General features: G+C 46.0%; 1 protein-coding gene across 9 annotated transcripts in view; it reads right to left on the reverse strand.

Moving 5' to 3' along the window:
- The window catches only part of STRBP (spermatid perinuclear RNA binding protein), a 117,359-nt gene that overhangs the window by 70,996 nt on the left and 23,040 nt on the right, over positions 1-23,323 (reverse strand). For 6 of the 9 annotated variants that reach the window (XM_075015721.1, XM_075015720.1, XM_075015725.1 and 3 more), the window contains exons 2-3: positions 5,796-5,926; positions 139-320 (exon numbers count right to left, since the gene is read on the reverse strand). The exons of 1 other annotated variant lie outside the window; for it this stretch is intronic. In XM_075015721.1, coding sequence (XP_074871822.1) covers positions 139-141 — 3 coding nt within the window. In that variant the 5' untranslated portion in view covers positions 142-320; positions 5,796-5,926. The remainder of the gene's footprint in view (positions 1-138; positions 321-5,795; positions 5,927-23,323) is intronic. 2 more of the 9 variants (XM_075015719.1, XM_075015718.1) reach the window with 1 other exon arrangement.

The following is a 23,323-nucleotide window of genomic DNA, read 5'->3' on the forward strand; positions in this document are numbered from 1 at the left end:
CCATTTGCTTTGCTTAAACCATGCGGAGGCATCTTAACGCAGCAGAGTCAGAAAATCCCTCTACTCTTGTTTTAACAGATTCCATAATGGGCTGGGGTGGAGGCTAATTGTAATGCAGCGCTATTAACAATTACCTACCATGGTTTGCTAGAGTCTCAGTTCCGCTCCCCCACCCCCTTCTCCTTTTCCCTCCTCCTCGGTATCTTTGCTAGGCACTGTTTTTGCCTGACAGAACCTCCTCATAAGCCACACAGTCCCTTGACAGCTCAAGAGTTCATACAGGCGAGATGCTCCACCAGGCGCTTTCTGCAATACAACACCTGCAAAGAGAGAGAAAGAGAGAAACAACTTGAAGAGAGAAGAAACCGCATGCTAATTCTGATTGCTTTTCAAAGGAACACATTAAACCAAGCCACTGATTAAAGCAGCAGGCTTCAAGGAGGGGGGAGGAAATCATCAATGCTGAACAAAATGCAGCTGTCTCTATAGAAAGCAACTTTATTTAATATGCCCACATATATGTTACCACTTTCCCATCTGGATTCATTAGCCGAGCAGCAACTGGCATTCAAACGCTCTTGCACCAGGCAGTTCTGAATTCCAGAGTATTTAAAAATTGTATTAAAGCTAACGTTTGAAATCAAGGGCACATTACAGAGGTTGAGAAGAAAGGCACTCTACATCTGGAGATGTCAAGTTTGGGTTATGAAAAATTACGTGTGTCAATTACAAAGTTACATAACCAGCACTGTCCCAGATGCACGTGAGGCTTTTTAAGCAGCAGACAGTTAAGTGTTCTCAGGTATGCCACCCACAGAGCATAAAGAGTCAGTGGCAGTAAAGCAGATAGTGACATGGATGGAGCATGTCCCTTGGTCTGTCAGTGTCTAGTGGGTCTTCTACAGAACGATACAGTCTGTCAGGGAACGAAGTAGGTTACTTCCTTGCATTTAACACAATTAATATGAAGCAAAATACAAAACTGGCATGTAACTTTTTATCCAAAGAACACATTTGTGAGCACTGAATTACTTTTAATTTATAATCTGAATGTCACTAGTGTGCCAACATCCCAATCAAAATCATGGCACCAAGTCTGTCAGGAGCTGGACAGATACATGGTAAGAAAAAGTCTCACTCTCTTCCAGGCAGGCCAATACAAACTCATAGGCACCGCACCCTCCATCCAACCCTTTCAGCTGGGCCAGTCAGGCCCCAGGCTGCGGTCTTCCTCCACTGCTCAGCCCAGCAACAGCATGTCAAACATTTTTCACCAGAGCAGCTGAGTGGGTCTCATCACAGCTCTGCCTCTAGTTTGCACTTGGTTGAGTCTGGCTCTGTGCCTCAGTCTCACCTCCACCCAATCCCACCCCACAGAACAGAGGCAATGTCTCCCAGCCTCTCAGGAGTGCTAGGTGGTTCCGATAGGGCTCTTGAGCTTTTCCCCTATGTTATTTATGGTTCCAGGCCCACTGACCCATCCAGGACAAGCTTTTCCTTCCAGCCCTGACCTGCTTCCACACAAAGTTCTGTATTAGGCATTTTTCAGCCTTCCTTACTCCCAAAGCCAAAGGGTGGAGACTGGTTTGGACGGCAATCCAGAAGGGAAAGGCCACCATCTGAATGTGGAGGATGTGCCCATCACCAGAGTTGCCAGACAACAAGCAACGTGCCAGCCTGGACTCTCCTGCAGGACCGCTGCAGGTTATAGATGGCAACATGGCGAACGCAGATGGAGGGAAATGGCTGACTGAGCAAATTTGGGTGCTTCACTCAATTGCTGGGCAGACAGCACCATTAAGAGGCCAAGCCTGCATTCCACTTCTTGAGCTCAGAAAACAAACGCACCTCAGGGTGCGATTCCGCATGCACTGAGCTGTTTTCTGTGTACTCTGAAAATCTGAAATAGCCTGAAATCAAATGTTTACAGCTGTTACTGGGGCTAATTTCTCTCTGCTGCACAGTGGACCTGATACGTAGCATCAACACCTTTCAGTGCTATCCTTCAGAAGGGCAGAACAATGCAGCTTTTCAGAGAGGCTCCAAGTTTCACGATCAAGCAAAACAAGTCCGGCAAGAGGCATCACTAATCCAGTTCTCCTGCCCCTTTCCCCAGAAGTGAGCCAGTGAGGTCTTAAGACATGGTTGCAGTGTGCTCAGATTAGGGAATTATGAATGACAGCACCTCTATGAACATTATTCAGGATGAGCACTACACAAATCTGGATGTGGAGCTGAAGTTGTTCTGCAGCGTTCTTTCAAATGATTAAATTGTCCTGCAATACTACTTAAAAGCATCTGCACAAAGAAAATCTTGAAGCAGAAGCTCAGTCCCCAGGAGAGATTGTTTAATAAAGCTACTGAAATGAATGTTTTTTAAAAATTCAGGTGCTACCTGAGAACAAAGCACAGAGCGGGGAGTAAACAGAAGCTAAGACTAGAGCCCTCACCAACCCTTGATGAAGCATAAAGCGCTGTGCTTGTTATCAGCCCACAAGAAGAGATCCAGAAAAACAGACTGCCGCCCTTCTACTCCAGCAGCTTTGTTCTGCTACTAACTCACTACAGAGCATCTACACAAGGACCAGACCCCAGCAGCACCAGCTGGGAGAGGATGATTGGTATTGCTAAGGGTCAAGAGGACATGATGGCAACAGCTGCTCATGCCTGGGCTACCGTAGGACTAACACCATCACAGGTGGCAATGAGTTTTCTAGGAAAAGCCTTTAAGGTTAATGAGCCATGAGTGACCTTAGGAAAGTCATTTACCATCTCTGTCTCTCACTCCCCACCTGTAAAGTGGGCATAAATATTTCCCTACCTAGGGCCAGGTGATGACAATTGATGTGATTTTTTTAACCTTCAGATACCAGACACTATAGCAACAGGAAGGGTTTTTACACACCAGCACTAAATGGAGATAATTCATGCTCTCTCTAAACCAGTGGTTCCCAAACTTTTCAGCATCATGCCCCACCTTTAGATGTTTGAGAAACCCTCATGCCCCCCCACATCTTCATTACCATCATCCAACCCGCCTTTTAACAAAAAATGCAATACATAATTTAAAAAAAAAATATATATATATATATATATATATATATATATATAAAAATGTTATTTAAAATTAAAAATAAGCATAAATAGTTTTTCTTGACCCCTTGCGGGTGCCTGGTGCAGCCCCAGCTGGTCAGCTGCCTGAGTCCCATGCCAGCTGCCAGGGCTGCCCATGCCAGCCACCTGCCAGCCCAAGACCTGCACTGCCAGAGCCACCCACCCCATCCCGTGCTGCTAAGGTCAGCCACTCGCCCACCAGCCACCCGAGCCACCCACCCAAGCCCCATGCTCACAGGGCTAGCCACCCCCCAACCATCCCCAGCCGCCTGAGCCCCACACTGCTGGGGGCCAGCTGCCCACCTGCCAGCCCAAGGCGCCCAAGCCACATGCTGCTGGGGGCCAGCCACCCATGCCCCACAAGCCAACCACCGGAGCTCCTCCCCTCTCACAAAGCCAGGCACCACCAGCCCCTTGCTTTTACCCCATTCCCATCCCCCCTTACCCCAGACAGGCACCTCCGGTCCCCCATCTAACCCCATCCTCCTGCTCCCCAAATCCATACTCACCTTTACAGGAGGCAGATAGCTCCGCGGGGGACTTCACCGGCTGCCTGCTTTTTATAGTGGCTGCACCGGGTCACCCACGTAAAATGGCAGGGGCTGAGAGATGGAAGCAAAGGCTGGATCTTTCTTCAGGTGAGGGGAATGATGGGGGAGGCTGGACTGCCTCTCATGCCCCTGATATTTCTTCACACTCTCCCAGGGGCACCCCAGTTTGGGAAACCATGCTCTAAACTGTCTCAAGAGCAGGTGTGTTTAACACTGTTTAAAAACACAGTGCATCTCAAGAGTTGAAAAACCATCAGAAAATGGGGTTTTGAACCTAATGTAACCAATCGTGCAATGGCTGCAGTGTGCCTGAGCCACCATGCCCAACAGCATGGCCACAGGGGGGCAAACATTTTTCCATTAACACCCCAAACTTCACAAGGAGGTTTTGGCTGGGGCACGAGATGAGCGAAGGAAAAGCTTAACATGCTGCCTCTACAACAGGGTTCATTCCTGCAGCTATCAGTCATTCATCCTGGATTTACTGCTCATTTACATAGCTTAGGACATACCAACATGCAGCCCATTAGCTGCTTTTAGACACTAACTGTGGAGGAAGCAGGCAGACGCAACAGGTCTGTGTACTCCACAAGGACTGAAATTAACAGTGCAGCTGAGATTCCATTGGACCCTTAGAAAAGGGAACCTTGGATACTTTTAGAGCCTTGTTACTCTCTTAATGGGCAAGGGGAAACAGTATCACAGTCCAGTGAACTCTTTAGTCATCTAAATCCCCACTTCTCTCTGAGCTGCTGCTCAGGCTTCTGGCCAGGCTGCTTGAAGAGTCCACAGTCCGTGAGGACCACTTCAATGTTACAGCAAGACTGAACAAGCCAGAACTACAGCCTAAGAGGCTATGGCAGAAGAGTCCACTAACTGGGTTGGGGTTTATTATTTTGCTAGTCTTTAAAGTGCTACTTGACTGCTTTTTGTTTTGATAGTGTATAGACTAGCACGGCTTCCTCTTTGTTACTGGCGTTTTAATTGTGAGTTACTTTTAATTTCTGCTCCGTATGCAAAAGGCAGGTAATTTTTCATCACATCACACACAATGGTGCTTGGATCCAGAAAGGAGTATAATTCTGCAATATAATTTTATTTCTGGCTTTCTGCCAAGAGTCTTTCTGGCAGCATCTACCACAGTAGGAAACTGTGTATCTGGGTCAGGAACGACAAGTTGCTTTTCAGAACAGCTCAATACATTTGGCAGAATTGCTGATATTATAATTGAACTCTTTCAGCAACTCTTTTTATGATGCATCAAGACACCAATCAAAACAAGATCCGCAGCACTGATCAGTGTCAAAATAATTGACAGAGAAACAGCAAAATAGTTTCTCCTGGTTTTAAAAGCATAAACACACTGACGGGAATGGGGTAAGAAATATAATTCAGGAGGTTTCATCATGGCAAAGTTTTCAAACTAGTTCTGACCCTCCTTTGTGTGGATAGTTAAGTCTTAACTCCCAAAAGAATGGCACACATGAAAGGGCAGGGCATACACAGTGCTTGGAGGAATGCACAGTGAATCACAAGTGATCACAGGTTCAATCAAAAAAGCAACATGTTGATTGACTCTCTGGGTCTCACCTTGCCCTCTTGATGATGAGGAACTAGCCTCAAATGCTCACTAGATTACATGTACCACTTTCTACTTTAAAACAATTTTACAATTGAAAATTTTATCCCAAGTGCAATGGAAGTCAAAGCTATGGTTCACACAGCAGCCACAGTTCAGCCACTCTGCATCTGTACCCCAACTCCACGAGCAACTTTCTCCAATTTGGCAACACAGATTCTCTCAACAATCAGGGACCTGTGGATAAGCCAAAACCACCATCCACACAAGTATACTGTACCAATGGGAATATTACAGATTTTAACAGGGCCGAAATAAATAGATTTCTATAGAAATCTGACAGGATTTCTACAGGAAATTACTCTCAAGTCCATCAGAATTTAACAAGAAACCTTTCAGTAGGTTTCCATACATCCTAAAGAATTCCATAGAAGAAAATTGTACATCAAATTCTATAGGAGACCTTTTAAAACAAATGCATTAAAAAAATAACCATTCTACAGACTACGTTAGCCACTTACCTGGCCCCAAGTGCCTATCCTGGCCCTTACCTGATGTCCAAGTGTCTCAATCTAATGTGTTTGCCCTCAATGACACTCCAATGAAATAGGGCAGTACTATTAGGTCCAGTGGTGGTGAGCCAAAGAGAGGGTAAGTGACTTGCCAAGGTCATGCAGGGAGCCTGTGGCGGAGCAGGAAATAGAAAATGGAACCAAGGTTAACACTTGAAGCCACTGGACCATTGTACCTCTAGGAGCTTTCCCAAAAAAGGAAGAAGAGCTAAGTCCTGTTTAAGATACCCATCCTCCAGGCAAGACCAAAAAGCTTTCTCTTCCAAAGCTGCATTTACACATAGTTGTAAATTTTAAATACTCCTCATAGTTATGTTAGGCTCCAAGGCTGGTGCCTACTAAGCCACCTGGGTGTTACAGGTAGCATGAATGCCTCCTAGAGAAGTAGCAATGATTCCATTTTCCCTCTATGGCCAGGAGAGACTGCATTTGGTGGCCCATTCCTGATGCATAAAGCAGCTGATGCTTCCCACCTCTCCTGCAAGGCAGCAAAAAGTAATGATGTTTTGATACACAAGGAGGAGGAGGAAGCCAAAAAGAAAACAAAAAGAAAACAGCTTGGAAATGAAGGAGTGGTCACTGCTGCTTTTGCAGGTAACGAGCAAAGCAAGAATCCAGACATGCACAAATACAGGTTTTCCACTCACACTGCCTCTTCCAGCCAGGGCAGTCTGGAGACTCGCAGGGGTAATCTGGAGTATCTCGAGTTATAACCGTAAATACTAAACCCTTTTGTTGAAAAAAAGATGTAAATTCTCCTGGTTCAAGATTTATCCCTACTCTTTAATATGGATTAGAAAATTTCCCTAACCGTGAACTATATCCACTAATGTTTCCTCCACTTCCTCTGAAGTACCTCGTCCTTGTCCTGGTTCTGTCAGGGCATTAGACTAAATGGACCATAGGTCTAACTCAGTCTGCTGAGGCCTACAGTCTGAATAAAGCTGCCTGAAAAACTGGAAAATGTTCAAGGCAGAGGCTTTAGTTGACAATTATTTTTCACAGAAAACTCAAAATTGTGGAGTTTTCAGCCAGCTGTAGCTCCTATGGATTTCAAAGCACTTTACAAAGAGTGATTTAGGTCTCTCAAACAACCCTAGCATTAGCCTCCTTTAAGGATCATGATTTCTGTGCCTCACTTTATAAACAGGGATATCTGAGGCACAGACGTCATGATGATGATGGTCAAAAGTGACTGAGTACCTCCAATTTTAGGCTCCCTCATGCTACATCTTTAAGGAACCCTAATTTTCAGTTGATGGGCAACAAGCACTTTCTGAAAAATAAGGGTTCTTTAGGGAGACTCAAGTTGGGGCCTGAAAACAGACAACCCACAAAAATCACTCAGTGAGTTTAGAGAAAAAACAAATACAAAAAAACAAAACAAAAAAAAGCTTTGCCTGTCATACATTCCAGTGCTGTGCTTTGGCTACATAACCACAACAGCCTGAACTTCAGATGCAATCTGCAACAGCTGAGACATCAAACTTGAAGAAAGAGACATTTATTATTAACACTAACAGAAATTTAGTTATCGTAGCACTGTGATATTTGTTATGGAAAACCTTATACCTGCAACAGACTCTGCAATTCCAAAGGAATCAAGACTAAGATTTCAATAAGTTACTCAAAAGTATGTGATTAATGAATGAAACTAATCAGTTTGCATTACTAGCTTTATCAAAATCTTAGCTTCCTTCTGGTTCCTGAAGATAGAAAGCTGAACAGACTGTGGTCTTCAGAACAAGAAATGGATTGGTGCCAGCTCCATTCAAAAGGCATTTGGAATACCAGCCTTAGCAAAATACTTATCCGTTCCTCCCCACCCGCAGCACCACAGTATCTAATCACCCCTTCAATACTGAGCCCAACACACCAGTGACAGCTAGCACTGAGGCTTCACTGTGAAACCACCAAAAAAATCCCTTCAGGGTTAAAGGTGAATGCCTGAGTACAAGATTAGAGACACACCAAGCAGGGTGCAGGAATGCAAAACTGGCTGCTGAAGCTGAAGAAACAAGCCGATCAATAAAAGGAGCTCAGTGTCCAACATTGCCTCCTCCAAGTCTTTACAGCCTCATGAAAGAGAGCTCTCTGTAGGGCTGTATGGGATAGAAGACGATGGCAAACACTTTTGGGAGGAGTCTGTTTCATTACGGTCTTGAAGGCATAGTTAGGCACTACATAAATAATTAGCAAAAAAGTTCATTCCTCACTGACAGTTTAAGCAGACAACTCATTATCGAACTGTGAATGTATTCACCAAGGATTGAAAAAAGCAACTTCTGTCTTCCAACATTCCAAAGTGTCTGTCCCTGCTCTTCTATGCAGCATGAAATACCAGCTCTTTAGAGACCCAAGTTGGGGCCTGAAAAACTGAGGCATCCCCCAGAAAAGTCACTGGGCAAGTTCTGAAAAATCTAAAAAACCCTAGAGTCATTTCAGAACACACATCTGCCTGTGGCCCCAGGAAGTGAGATATTAATTTATGAAACCACTAGCATCCAAAATGAACTGTTCTGCAGTAAATGATCTAGTCTAACAAGCCTGTAGCTCTCAGAAGATTGGTCCTGCGTAGCATTATATTATGCCTAAATGGCACTGGAAAGCTGTAATAAATGTAATGATACAACAGGAGCAAGATCTGCTTTTATTTATAGTTTTTACACTTTTCATTAACCCATTAGGCAAAATTTTATAAGGCAGCAACACAAAAATACATCAGAAAGATATTAGCTAAAACCCAATTTTTTCAATTTAATTCCAAAAGTTTTGGATTACTTTGACTATGGCTCCTCTGGTCAAGAAATGTTAATTTTCAAAGATATTTTTCTTTATTATGGCACCTTGTGATGTAATTGCATAAAAAAATATTTGAAATTAAATCAAAAGGTACCACACCAATAGGCTCCAAGCTAAATCAGAGCATGGCACCTTGGAAAGAATAAAATATATTATATATAGCTTAAGTTTGCTCACCATCAAAAACTGGTCGACGTCTAACGGCAGAAAGTATGTGTGAGAGGTTACACCTTTACAAAGGGAGGAAATGGCAGGTGCTTTTATCATCAAACCTCCTTCCCCTAAACACCCACAAAAATTAGCCCATTTCACAGACAAAGTTGCTACCCAAATTCAGCTCTTGGACGACAGACTCCTCTGGTAAAAATTAAACACATGGAACTCACTGTCACTAGCTATTCCAAGGGCCAAGTACTTAGTAGAACAAGGCTTTTGTGGGTATGAACCATCCTCACTTCCATTAGAGTAGTATGACCTGGTATGGCAAGTCTTACGTAATACAAACCCAGCTCACCCAAGCTATTTACAACTACAACTAGCCATATATTTAGCACAGAATGGAATGACACTCTCCCTTCACTAACAAGGCAGCAAAGCAGCTGAACTACTTCTGCACCAGCCTCACAGCCAGAAGTAACAGCAAGGTGGGCAACCCTCAATCGGATGCATTAGAACTAAGGGTGGATAGGTGATGATAACACTCAGCCCAAATCCTGAGAAGAGGGGTGGGGAGAGAGCAGGAAGGAGAAGAGAAAACACCAGAAATGTTTTTCTTTATTTGGCAGACACAGGTCTGCTCCAAATGCCACTGACTGAAGTCAATAGATTCCCACCAGCTCCAATGGACTTTGGCTGAAATCATGGAACTAAATTCAGTTGGTTTAATGGCTCAATCCCTCCTGCTGCCCTGCTGGTGGTTAAACCAATTAAAGTTAGTTCTACTGTTTCAGCAGTGGCAGGGCAGGAAGCTGCACAGGAGTCAGCTACTATAAAGGAATTTTCTTGAGGAACCCTTATTTTCGCTTTGGGAAACACTCATCTATTACAATCATGAGGCATAAGGCAGCCACCTCTTATTCACCACTTCCTGAGATGTGTTTAGTTAAACATGTCACGCCTTTTTCCTATTACACTGATGCCACAAATCTATTTGCCAATATACTGACCAAGTAGATCTGCATCAAAACAAAACTGCTTTAATTAAGTTTACCTGTTGTCCCATGCTCTAGGTCAGTGGCTCCTAAACTTTTCACTAGTCCAAATCCCCAATCAAGACCCAAACTGTTTGCGTGCCCCCATTAAAGCCAATTCTCTCTTCTATGATCATTTTTGTCTCTTATTTTTTTCCACAGACCCCCCCCCATTACTCTCATGAATCCCCAAGGGTCTGTGGACCCCAAGTTAGGAACCATTGTTTCAGGTCTCACTTTAATCACTCCAACTGCCTTTAAAACAGGGTGACCATCCATCCTGTTTTTCCGGGGACAATCCCTTATTTAAGTGGTCTCACAGGTGTCCCAACTTTTCTAAGAAAATGGCCTAATTATCCTGTATTTTGTGGGGCTCCTGTTCCCTGGCACCCGGAGTCTGGAGACAGAAGCCCCTGCTGCCAGGGAGCTCCTCTGCTGGGCGGCTGCCCCACTCCCTGGCACCCCATGGAGGCAGCCCCCAACACTGCTGAGCTCCACCACACAGCAACCACTTCATTCCCTCGCCCACCACTGCTGGGAGGTCGTGGAGCTCCATCCTCCACTCCCCCTTATCACAAAACTGCAGAGCCCCCATCCCTGGTGCCTCATTGTGGAGCAGCTGCCTCCCTGGCAGAGGAGCCCTGATATGGAACAGCAGCTTCACTTCCCTGGAGGCCAGTGTGGTCACCCTACTTTAAATAAACGTAGATTAAACATTTTGGCCGCAGAGCAAGCCACAAAATTGCCCTTAAAGAAAGAAAAATGCCACAAAAATAAACCTGATAATCTATACACAAAATCTAATAGCATCACGTTATGATTCCCTGAAAGGAACAGGAAGGGAAGGCTATTTAACTGACGTGCTCACAAGCTGAAAAGCTTAGGAGCAGTTTAAGGCTCTGACTGCTCCAGCCACTAATATTAAGGGCACCAGTAGTCAATGAAGTGCAGCAGGAAAGCTGCAAACAGCTGCATGCACACACCCTCTGCTACCAATAACGCTATGCAAATATTCTGATTATAGTTTGGTGATCTCTGTTCTTCTGTTCTGGTCCCAGTAAAGAAAGGCTAAACCTTGCTTTCAGTTTCAATGTACATTTACATATGTGAAAAAAATGTGAATTACAAAGCCACAGTTTATTATTTTTTTCAAGCCACCACTTAACCTTAGAAACAGAAATCTAAGCAGCTGTTTCCCCTCTAAATTACCTCCCTGCTGACCCTGCAGACATTTAAAGAAGTTGGCATTTTCAATATCGCAAATCAGCACTGGTTATTTCGCACATCTTTGCCTTTCAGATGGGTTTCAACATTAATGAGCCTTCAACTTAAATTCATTTTCTAGAATGTCAGTCTCCCTGCCTTAGTATTTTGTGCATTTTTTAAACAAAGGGATAAAATTAAAATGGAAGCTAGCATTTCCGTGGCGGCCAATTGTCAGAGAGCCTGTAGCAGGCCACCACATTCTGCAAAAACTGTGCAGAGAGGCCTCCTACATTCCTCATTCATAGTTAGTACACATCTGCCACTAGACCTACGTGTGTTCTGTTCCAACAGGGCTACTGAATATAAGTAGAGGCAGCTGCTTCCCTCCTGTTTAATTAGTAATTTTATCAAAGAACATCTTGCTAAGGAACACCAGGATATTAAAAGCTTGTTTAAACCTTGTGCAACCTTCTGGTTGGAAACATGGAGCATGAACAATCTTGCAGGTCCTCTCATTGAATGCCCTCAGTCCTGTATGTGCTGCTGACTCTAAGAACGGCAAGTAGTAACATGTCTACCGGGAAGTCCTTCCATTTTTGGCTTCAGGAAAATAAAGGTTTATGCTTTAGGCTAACCAGGGGTTGGGGGAGCTTTTACAATGTAGGGATCAATCACGGAACTGTTCACACAACTGTAACTGGCATGGCCCTGAAGGAGACACGGGTTACACCTCTCACTCCTTTAACTCAAGCACAGATGCTGGACTCAAATGTAACTTGCCAAAGGGACAGAAGAGCTAAGTGCAGACTCTGTACACCAGGATAAGGAAGTTTTACAGGCATTTGGGTTGAAAAATTATTGTCTAGTGCTGTGGGTGATGTGGAGAAGAGGAAAAGCATAGAGGACATGAAGATCACATGACATTACTAAAATGAGAAATAAAGAGGAGGAGGTAGGGTTGCCAAGTGTGGTTTCTGACCAGAAAGTCTGTTCAAAACAGGGATGTGGAAGTATTACCTGTACTGACCAGACACCAAAAGTTCAGTTGCCATGTGGGATGAAGAGCAATGCTCCCTCTAAACTTTTCCATCCAAGTGCAGATTTTTTTCCATCCATGTGTGGAATAAATTTATATGTGCACTGAGGCACATGTGAATGTGCACTGCCACTAGAAATAAAACCACTGCTAATCAGCTGGGCAGTATTTGAATCTCTCTGAGCACACAGCTTACAGGGAACACTGATGAGGAGGTGCATCAACCTGTACCAGCCCTGTGCAGGTTGCATCAACATGCACCAGCCCTGGCTCAGCCAGTTCCCCTCCTACCTCTGTTTCATCACCAGGCAGGTAGCAACCCCTGGATTAGGCTAAAGCTTCCAACCAATCTGCAGAACAGAAGGAGACTGGCAGAGAGTCCGGGTGAAGAGGCTCATCTGATGAAAAGGGGAAGGGGGAAAGTAGCAGGTGATGGGAGGTAGGGAAGAGCATGCAGGGTCAGGGCCTCAAGGAGAAGAGGTGGGGGAAAAGGGGAGCCTAGTTTTCAGAGATTAGAAAGCTGCCAACCCCATAGGAAAGAGGAATACAAAGGGAGTTTAGTGAAGTTAGAAATAAGACAAAGTTTGTTCACTACAGGAAAATGCACTGGTACATCCCAGGAAATAATCTGAGGATGTATCTAAATGAGGAAGAAATCCAAAAAGTAGTAATGCTCAGGAGAGAGCTAAGAGGGGATGGTGAACCAATTGGTGATGGCAGCTGTAGCAAAGGCCTAGGACCGAGAAGGACTGGGTTCTATGACCAGCTGTATATGTACTCTTGGACTTTAAAGTCCCCATCCCCCTATTTATACAATGGCAATAATACTGCTCACCCACATGAGCAAAGCTTCAAAACGTTTAGATGAATCTTGTGGGCACAAAATATTATGGGTTTGGAGTGGGACACTGTAAAAAAGCCGCTTCCATTTTGGGTAACACGTAGAGTCCAAAACTTCCATCACAGCAAGGAAAGAAAGTGCCCTCGTAGGCACCATACATGAGCAATGTGTTCTTATAACTGCAGCGTTACACATGTCTGCCTGAACCCAGGGAAGACACCCATGAACTGCAGGAAGCTCAGTGAAGAAACATTTTCAATTAGCTGGATAGAAACTTTGAAGAAAAATTGAAAAAACTCAGGGTAAGGGCTTGGCTAAATGGCAGCTGAGGAGGCAGGAGCAGGATAAACAGCCCAGTGATCTGAAGTGAACATTACGGAAGAGGAGGAATTGAGGACAGCACAAAGAATTAAAGACATGAATGTCGTGGCCCACCTCAGGGAGGACTTTGACTATAGAACAATGCCCCAGTTAGAGATGCCCAATGCTTGAGACATTTAAAATTAGACCAGATTCGATACAATATAACATACTGAACAGCATGCTCCTGAACGGGTTCCTGGGAAGGTGGATTAGCTGAATTTGAGGAACAACAAGCATTAGGAATGGTAAAATCCAGGATGAGGACCTTGGGGGATCAGGGATTCAGCACCTCCCCCAATATTTATTAGTTTATTCTGAAGTGGCTACTGCCTACAGGCCTCTAACATAAATGTAGGTGCCTGCATATCTTGCTGGCAGGCTCAGTGGGTAGCATGGTGAACTTCTCTAGTCTAGACAAAGCCTCAAGGGCTTATTTCCCCCCTTGGAAGAAAGAAATGCTCATATTAATGGAGGTCAGCTGAATGCATGCAAAGCACATTCAAGGATGCAAAGTACTACATGAATGTGATGTTATTTAGTTGGCTCAGGTTACGATCAAGAAGTGCTATTAATCCCATACAGATCATTTGTTAATCAAGAGAAAACCCCTTTTGACTAAAATCTCATTTACAGGTTTGGCACATGGGAATCCCCATGAAGCACAGACTGCAATTCTTAGCAATTGTTAACATGGCTAGAGACAGTCAGAGATGGGTGCTTTCTAATATATTTAATTCTGATGAAATTTAGCCATATTCCACACTGTGGAGCAGCAACTCTCAACCCTTCCAGACAACTTTACTTTTTCAGGAGTTTGATTTGTTTTGCACACCCCAAGTTTCACTTCATTTAAAAACTATTGCTTATAGAAAACTAAAATCAAACAAAAATACTAAAGTCTCCCATATCATTATTACCGAAAAATTGCTTACTTCCTCATTTTACCATATAATTATAACAAACCCTAGTTAGGGTAGAAGTATCGTACTTACATTGTAGTGTACAGCACAGAGTGGTGTGAACAAGTCATTGTAAGAAATTTTAGTTTGCACTGACTTCACTAATGCTTTTTGGTAGCCTACTGAAAAACTAAGCAAATATTTAGATGAATTGACGTACCTCCACCCCCAGGAAGACTCTGCCCGCCCCCAAGGATATGTGCAGCCCTGGTTGAGAACCACGACTGTAGAATACATTTAGGATATGCTACATTCTATACTCAAGAAGTTATATTCCAGCTCAGTGGAAAAACACTCTCTGCACCAGCAGGTCTTACAATCAGGGCTAAAGAAGCACACATCTCAGTCTCTTATTGGCCAATAAGGCACCATGAATGGAGTTCTATCTAGTGTGTAATGGTTAGAGGAGAGTATTGAATTCCACTTTCTAGGATGAAATATATGCCCAGACAGCTTGCATGCAGGTTGTAACACACTGATTAAGCATCAAATTTTCAGAATCAGACTATTATTATTGCTTTTCCCTTCCTTCTGCTGCCTTGTTTAAGTTGTCTGGATGCATCTGTACAATTCTGACATTTAGGAAGAGCCTGGAGTAATTTACTGACAAAGTGAGAGTCTCTGTACTGCACTGGAGCATAAAGATATTGCTCCTGTGCATGATTACTAAGTTATTGCTAAAGACAACCGCACTGATGGGAATTTGCTTTGTGATCTTTACCTCTTAGCAGTGCCTGACACCAGATGCCAAAGAGCAGACAAACTGGGTCTAGGATATCAAAGAAGAGAGTATACCAAGAATTGCTGCTAAAAAGCAGGCAGCGTTTTCAGAAAAAAAAGACTAGCAATTTTGGATGTCCAAAACCTCAAAGGGGCCAGATTTTAGGAATTTCCTCAGAGCCAGAATCCCTTCTCAGGAGGTAAATTAGGCACCCAAAATCATGCTCACTTTTGAAAAGCCTGGCCAGTGTTCTTCCAAAACAATCCTTTGAAAAAACCAACACAAACAAAACAGAAGCTATGAAGCCATGTTATCTTGACCCCTTTTTAAATTGTAAAGAGTGCTGATACAAAAGTATCGACTCTTCCCCCACATACGCCTATATTTAGGTAGACATGCCAAGCCTTCAAAAAGAGAAATCTTCTTAGCCTGAATTTGACAGACTGCCATTTGAAACAGGATCACCGACATCACTGCAAGATTTCCAGAGTATGATATGGCCATCTAGCAGGATACAGCTCTTCCTAATACAGCTGAGATTGATAGCCCACTGCAATTAGAACGGTCCTCTAAAACCAAGCCAAAAAGCCACACTGACTATAAACTCCAGCCAATGAAATCATACTGATATATGCACTACATTTCAACATGTGGAGAAATCAGAGAAAGTCCAGAGAGAGCAACAACAATTATTAAAGGCCTAGAAAACATGGCCTATGAGGGACAATTGAAAGAATTAGGCTTGTTTCATTTGGAAAAGTAAAAACAGAGAGGGAACATAACAGCTTTCAAGCACAGGTTGAACCTCTGTAGTCTGGCACCCTCTTGTCCAGCATGATTTTAGTTTGCTGGACAACCACTTATCATAGGTGTGGCCAAATTTCCCCGGGTCCCATAAAGTTTGTTTACAGCCCCTAAGTCCTGATTCTCAGTGTTCTGTGCTGTTATTTAGCTCTAATTTACCCTAAATGTCTTCCAAAACCCCAGCAAGTAGTGCAAGTGTTGGTAATGCTGCTGGACAATATTGACCTCCCACGGCCTGGCACGTTCTCCTGTTTGGCAACCTAAAAGACTGTCGGAAGGAGGAGGGAGAAAAATTATTCTCCTTGACCTCTGAGGGTAGGACAAGCAGCAATGGGATTAAATTGCAGCCAACAAGGAAGGTTTAAATTGGACATTAGGAATAGTTTCCTAAACTGTCAGGGCGGTTAAAGAGAAGTTACTCACCTGTAGTAACGATGGTTCTTCGAGACGTGTCCCCGTGGGTGCTCCACAATAGGTGTCGGGCTCGCCCGGCACCGCAGATCGGAATTCTTCTAGCAGTTTCTATTGGATCGCACATGCGCCAACGCGCGCCGCTCCCTTGCACGCCCCCGGCCATGTGCGCGATCCGGTCCCCGCCAGTTCCTTGACCAACCGCCTCGGATGCTCCTGAAAAACACCAGACGGAGATCCGAAGCGGGGAGGATGGTGGAGCACCCACGGAGACACATCTCAAAGAACCATGGTTACTACAGGTGAGTAACTTCTCTTTCCTCTTCGAGTGGTCCCCATGGGTGCTCCACAATAGGTGACTACCCAGCAGTAACCCAAGTAAGGAGGTGGTAATCGATTTATGCACAGCTTGCCCCCAAGAGGACTACTGTCAACAGACGGGTATCCTCCTCGAATACCCGATGCAGGGCGTAATGCTTGGTGAAGGTGTCGTAGGATGACCAGGTCGCCGCTCTACAGATGTCTTTTAACGCAATTCCCTTGAAGAAGGCTGAGCACCAAGTCCAAACTCCATGACGGCGGTAGCAGTTTTCGAGGGGGGTACAGGTTTACCAGCCCCTTCAAGAACCTTGTAACGATAGGGTGGGTGAATACGGTGGGCCCTTCCTCTATGCGCCGAAAAGCTGATATAGCAGCGAGGTGGACCATTATCGAGGATAGAGAAAGCCTGTCTCATTTGAGGTCCAATAGGTATTCTAGTATTACAGTTATGGGAACGTCGAGGGGAGCTAACAGTCTGGCGGAACACCAGGCTGTAAAGCGTGTCCATTTCTGTTCGTAAGTCCTCCTGGTGGAGGCCCTTCGGCTACACTCCAAGATTTGTCGTACTCCCTCCGTACACGTGCTTTCTAAGGTGCTGAGCCATGGATTAACCATGCTTGTAGGTGTAGTCCCTGAGGGTGCGGGTGCACTATGGACCCCTGAGCCTGTGTGAGTAAGTCCAGCGCCACCGGTAGGGGGAGTGGTGGACGATCCAACATGCGCAGAAGCAAGGGAAACCATTGTTGTCGGTCCCAAGTTGGAACTATAAGTATCATGCGAGCTCTCTCCCTTCTGGCTTTCTGCAGAACCTTGTGGATGAGCGTTGTGGGGGGAAACGCGTAGAGTAGAGGGCCCTTCCATGAAATCATGAATGCGTCCCCCAGGGACCCCTGCCCTATTCCTGCTCTGGAGCAGTACTGGGGACACTTCTCGTTGTACTGGGTGGTAAACAAATCGACTTGGGGAAACCCCCATGTACGAAATACGCGCCGTAGCAGGTCGGAGCAGATCTGCCATTCATGCGTGAGTGAGAAGCGCCTGCTCAGCTGATCTGCCTTCACGTTGTGGGCGCCCGGCAAGTACAAGGCTTTCAACGTTATGTTGTTGGCGATGCACCAGTTCCACAATCGGACTGCTTCCACGCATAGTGCACAGGATCGTGCCCCTCCTCATCGATTGATGTAGAACATAGTGGAGGTATTGTCAGTATTGATCCCGACTACTTTGCCGTGTAGGTATTTCCAAAAATGTCTGCATGCATTGAACACCACTCTGAGCTCCAGTATGTTTATGTGCAGTGTCTGTTCTGCAGGGGACCATAGCCCTTGCGTCACCTTGCTGCCAATGTGCGCTCCCCATCCTAAGTGGGAGGCGTTGGTAGTAAGAAAAATAGAAATTTGTAGTTGGTGGAAGAGCAACCCCACTAGCAGATTCTTGGGATTTCCCCACCACGCTAGGGATCTGCGCACTTCCGTTGTGGGCGACACTACCCTGTGGACAGTGTGGGATGCCTGTTTGTAAACACTCGCCAGCCAATGCTGCAGGCTTCACATGTGTAACCTGGCATTCTGTACCACAAACTTCGCTGCCGCCATGTGCCCCAACAGTTGCAGGCACGTTAGGACTGGCACCGCGGGGCTGTACGTCATGACTTGCACCAGGGAGCTGATGGTGCGGAAGCGGGCGTCGGGCAGGTATACTCTTGCTGCGACAGAGTTTATGCGTGCCCCTATGAACTCTATATCTTGCGTTGGTTTGGTCTTTGACTTTGCGAGGTTGATAACTAGGCCCAGCAAAGTAAACGTGTTTGCGGTGACGCGTATCATGCGTAGGACCTCTGCCTTTGAGGCCCCTTTCAGTAGGCAGTCGTCCAGATATGGAAAAATAAACACCCCCTGTCTGTGCAGGTAGGCTGATACCACTGCCAGGGTTTTGGTAAAGACTCTGGGTACCGAGGATAGGCCGAACGGAAGAACCCTGTACTGGAAATGTTCCCCGCCGACCGTGAAGCGGAGGAAGCGTCTGTGTGCTGGGTGGATTGTTATATGAAAGTAAGTGTCTTGTAAGTCAAGGGCTGCAAACCAGTCTCCATCGTCCAGTGCCGTAAGTATGGAGGCAACTGTGATCATCCGAAAGCGTTGCTTGCGCAAGTAACGGATGAGGCCCCGTAGATCCAAAATCGGCCTCCAGCCTCCTCTTTTCTTCTCTGTTAGGAAGTAGCATGAGTAAAAACCTTTCTCTTGGAATTGTTCCGGCACTCTTTCCACCGCCCCTATGAACATGAGGTGATCTACCTCCTGCTTCAGCCTCGCCTCGTGGGCAGCATCCCCGAGATGAGGCCAGGTGGGAGGTTTCGTCAGTGGAAGTGACTGCAAGGGGATCGTGTAACCCGTGGCTATAATTTCTAGCACCCATTTGTCTGTGGTGATCTTTTGCCATTGGGAGTGGAACTGTTTGAGGCGATGATGGAACATGAGATGAGAATGGCATTGAGCGATGGTGTTGATAGCGCAGCCCTCTACATAACCGTCAAACTTGCTGTCTCTGGTCTTGTCCCAAGGGTGTACGGCTTTGTTGAGAACGTCGTCTGGGGGCCCTGTACTGCTGCTGCTGTTGATGACGCCCTTGGTCATAGCCTCGCTGATACTGAGCGCGATGTGGTTGGTAAGCATAGCATCTTTGCTGAGGATAGAACTTCTTTTTCTTGTATGGGGGAGTATAAATACCCAAGGTCTTAAGTGTGGCCCTCAAGTCTTTGCTGGAGTGGAGGACCGAGTCGGTTGAGTCTGCAAACAGCTTTTGCTTGTTAAAGGGAAGATCCACGATCTTCACCTGTAGGTCTCTGGGGATACTGGATGTCTGGAGCCAGGATTCCCTACGCATTACCACTGCTGCTGCTGCTGAACGTGCCGCTGTGTCCGCCATGTCCAGGGCAATCTGGACTCCCGTCCGTGATGCCACGTAGCCTTCTTGGACAATCGCCTTTAACACTGGCTTCTTGTCCTCTGGGAGTGAATCCATGAGAGGAGTGAGTCTAGAGTAATTGTCAAAGTTATGGTTTGATAGATGTGCCACGTAATTTGCTATTCTCAATAATAGGGTAGAGGAGAAGCAGAACTTCCTGCCGAACAGCTCTAGTTTCTTAGCATCTTTATCCGACCCCCCTGATTTGTACTGAGACGTTTTCGACCTCTGCTGGGACAATTTGAACACCAAAGAATTGGGTTGTGGGTGACTAAAGAGGAACTCCATGCCACTGGCTGGGACAAAGTACTTCTTATCCGCTCTCTTGTTCGTAGGCGGAATAGAGGCCGGAGTCTGCCATATGTTAGTGGCTGACTCCATAATGGCTTCGTCCAGTGGGATAGCGATTTTAGATGAAGCCGGGGGTCTCAAATTTTTCAGGAGTTTATGGTGCTTCGCCTGCACCTCTGCTATTTGAATGTCCTGCGTGAATGCTACTCTTTTGAACAGCTCCTGGAATTGTTTAAGGTCATCTGGAGGGGAGACATCCCCAGGAGCCATGGCCTCATCTGGGGAGGATGAGGAGGAACCACTGGGGTAAACCTCCCCCAAATCCTCTGGCTCCCGAGTTCGGTGGTATACTTGCTCCCTGGTGGGCTGTGAACAGAAGTCTCAGGATTCTGGACCTAATTCCCCCTGGGACAACTGCATTCCCGTCCCAGAGCGAGAGTGTACACAGGAGTATTGACGAATAGTAGGAGAGGACCTGCCCCTGGATCTAGACCTGCGGTGTCTGTGTCCAACATGATGAGGACAACCATAGCAACATGGGCAAGGGCCCGGTGATGCAGACCTGGACCACGATCGGGGAGTGTACCCATGATGTCTGGGAGAGCGGGATCTCCGCGACGACACTGACAATGGTGAAGCTGGTTTGTGATAGTACTCAAGGGGATCCATGCCCAAAAATGGTGAAGGTGGCCTGAGCCATGGTGAAATTGGTTGGAGGAACGGAGAGGGAGGCCCGAAATAAGCCGGTGGAGTTGCAGCCTGGCGGTGCGGTGTGTGTATCTCGGGAAGGGGGCTGGGTGATAAGGGCAGCGCAGCCCTGCCTGGAGATGGACTAAGGTGCCGGGTTTTAGCTCTGGCCTTGCCCCTCCCCTGCAGGGTGGGCGCCGCCCCCTCCGGTGCCAGGGATCTCGGCCCCGTTGTCGGCGCCTCGCTCGGCACCATCAACAGTGGTGCCGCACGGGTAGCTTCCTCTGGCGCCTGTAGGCTCCATGCCGGGTGCCCCTGCGCCGTCAGAGCCGGTGCCGCATGCAACAGTGGCGCCAATTCCAGTGCTTGCTGTGCTGGCGCTCGCGGCGCCTTCCGTGCCGCCTGTTGTATAATCGGAGGCTCAGCCTCGGCCACGTGCGCTGCTATGCTGCCGCTTTCATCACCTCGCAGCTGGGGGCTCTGCGTTCCGCTCGTCCTGCTCGCTGGGACCGCCGGCAAGGATCGAGCCAGGGAGAGTTTCCTCCTGTTCTGCACAGAGGGGGTCAAAGAGGCTGCCTTCCTTTTATGCGACCCAGAGGACCCTTCTGTGTGAGGCTTCTCTGGCGGTTCAGGCTGGAGGGCCTTATCAAACAAGATCATTTTGAGCCTCATTTCTCTGTCCTTCCTGGCCCTGGCTGTAAGCTTAGTGCAGTGGGAACACTTCTGGGTAACATGAGACTCTCCCAGGCAGCGAATGCATTCACTATGCCCATCTGAGGCCGGCATAGCCTCGCGGCAAGACTCACACTTCTTAAACCCCAAGGAAGCCATCGCGGTGAGTCTTTACTGTTAATAGGGTACTTAGCCACTAATCAGTGCTTTCTAACCCAAAATAACACTCACGGCCTTCAGGGCAGCGGACAGCTTAACAGCCTTCTTGTCCGCTCCTCCTTCGTTCCTCTTCTCTCTGCTATCTAATATGCGCTTTTCTTTTTTTTTTTTGTATAATAGTGACAAACAAACGAACTACACGTAAAAAACAACTCTCTTATCTGTCTCTGGCTTTAGCCGGAGCGGATTCCGTCTGCAGCTGATGGTGGTTGAGAAGGAACTGGCGGGGACCGGATCGCGCACATGGCCGGGGGCACGCGCAAGGGAGCAGCGCGCTTCAGCGCATGCGCGATCCAATGGAAACTGCTAGAAGAATTCCGATCTGCGGCGCCAGGCGAGCCCGACACATATTGTGGAGCACCCACGGGGACCACTCGAAGAAGAAGCAATGTAACAGACTGCTGAGGGAGTTTTTGGAGTCTCCATCTTTGGAGATATTTAAAAGCAGGTTAAATAAATATCTAACGGGAAAGATCTAGAAGATGGTGCTTGGTCCTGCCATGAATGCAGGGGACTGGATGACCTCTCAAGGTCCCTTCCAGTTCTAGCATTTTCCATTCCATTTGTCCAAATGCTTATCAGATGCAGCTGCCCAAGAAAGCAACATGGGAGGATCCTCCCCATTGCAAACTGCCGACTGGAAATGTCAGCCAAATGAGTATAAATGCATGAGAAGAGCCCTGCATTCTCCTCTTTCAAAATTATCCTCCATCCTTCTTCCATATGTTACTATATCCTCTGGCCTTCATTTTCCATCTCTTTACGTAAACTGCGTCTACATCCCTTTCCCTATTCCTCCTTCTCATCCGATTTCTGACTCTCTTCCTGATCGTTCAGAGCTCAGCACCTTGTCACACAATACAATAGCTAACGTATCTGGAACTGAGCACAACACACTGTTTAAACTACCATCTCTGCCCTGCAACGTAAGAGGAAACCTTGAATTTTTAACGTCCTCCCCTCATAGTGCTGCAGTTGGCCACCTGACAGTCTCATAAGAATGGAAGTGTAGAACATGGCCTATTGGCAAATGCGTGTAGTTGCTCAGGATCATTGCTCTCATACTGACAGCAAGCAGCCAAGCTGTCAGTGAACTAGTGGCAGCTTTGAGCGCTTCTAACTCTCTACACTGTGATGCACCTTCCCAACTTGGTGATTACTCTCAAAAGACATAGCATTAAGTCACAGGGGGACAATAAGTTTTCCAATTAGAAGTACACCTGTGGTTTAATTAACACACCTCTTCTAATAGGCTGACAAAGTTGGTTCAAATAAACCATTCCAGAAAAAAGGGGTATTAATTCACACACCTAAAAATATACACTTTCTAAAAATATATTTCTAAAAATACAACCTCTTCCAATACTCTGGGGACTCCAAGCCAGTCTGTGACAATGGCTGGGACATTCAAGACCGTATTATAGCAACATACTGCCAAGGCTGGGCCAGCCCAGCAGTCATTCTAGTCTAGCCTATTGTCTCTGTCCAAGCACTTCAGTGGAAGTGTCCCCTGACCTTCATTAAGTTCTGTTCTCAGTACACTCTCTAGGTGTGTCTGCACGTGCATTCCACTTTCGAAAGAGGTATGAAAATGAGGTAAATAAAAAATACAAATGAGGCATACATTTGCACAGTTGACAACATATTTGCATATTCTAATTTCAAAAGAGCTTCTTTCCAAAGATGAAAGCCAGTGTAGACGCTTCTCTTTCGAAAGTAAACTCCATCTTGGAAAGAAAGAACCCTTCCTCCCATTAAAATAATTAGAATATGTAAATGAGGTGTCAAATATGCAAATGTACACCATTTGCATGCCTCTTTCGAAAGAGAAATGCAAGTATAGACTCACCGTCTGTGTTGTATCCATGCGAGTCTTGGTCTCAGTACACTACTGTTTGCGTTACATACAACAAAAAGTCTTTTGATTTAATTTGCTTTCATGTGTGTTTTCATATGAAAAGCAGTAATGATGTCCTCTTTGACAGTAAAAAGCTACAAATGGCCAGCACTGAAGAACACA

Source organism: Carettochelys insculpta, chromosome 21, assembly GCF_033958435.1.
Source record: "Carettochelys insculpta isolate YL-2023 chromosome 21, ASM3395843v1, whole genome shotgun sequence".
Lineage (NCBI taxonomy): Eukaryota > Metazoa > Chordata > Testudines > Carettochelyidae > Carettochelys > Carettochelys insculpta.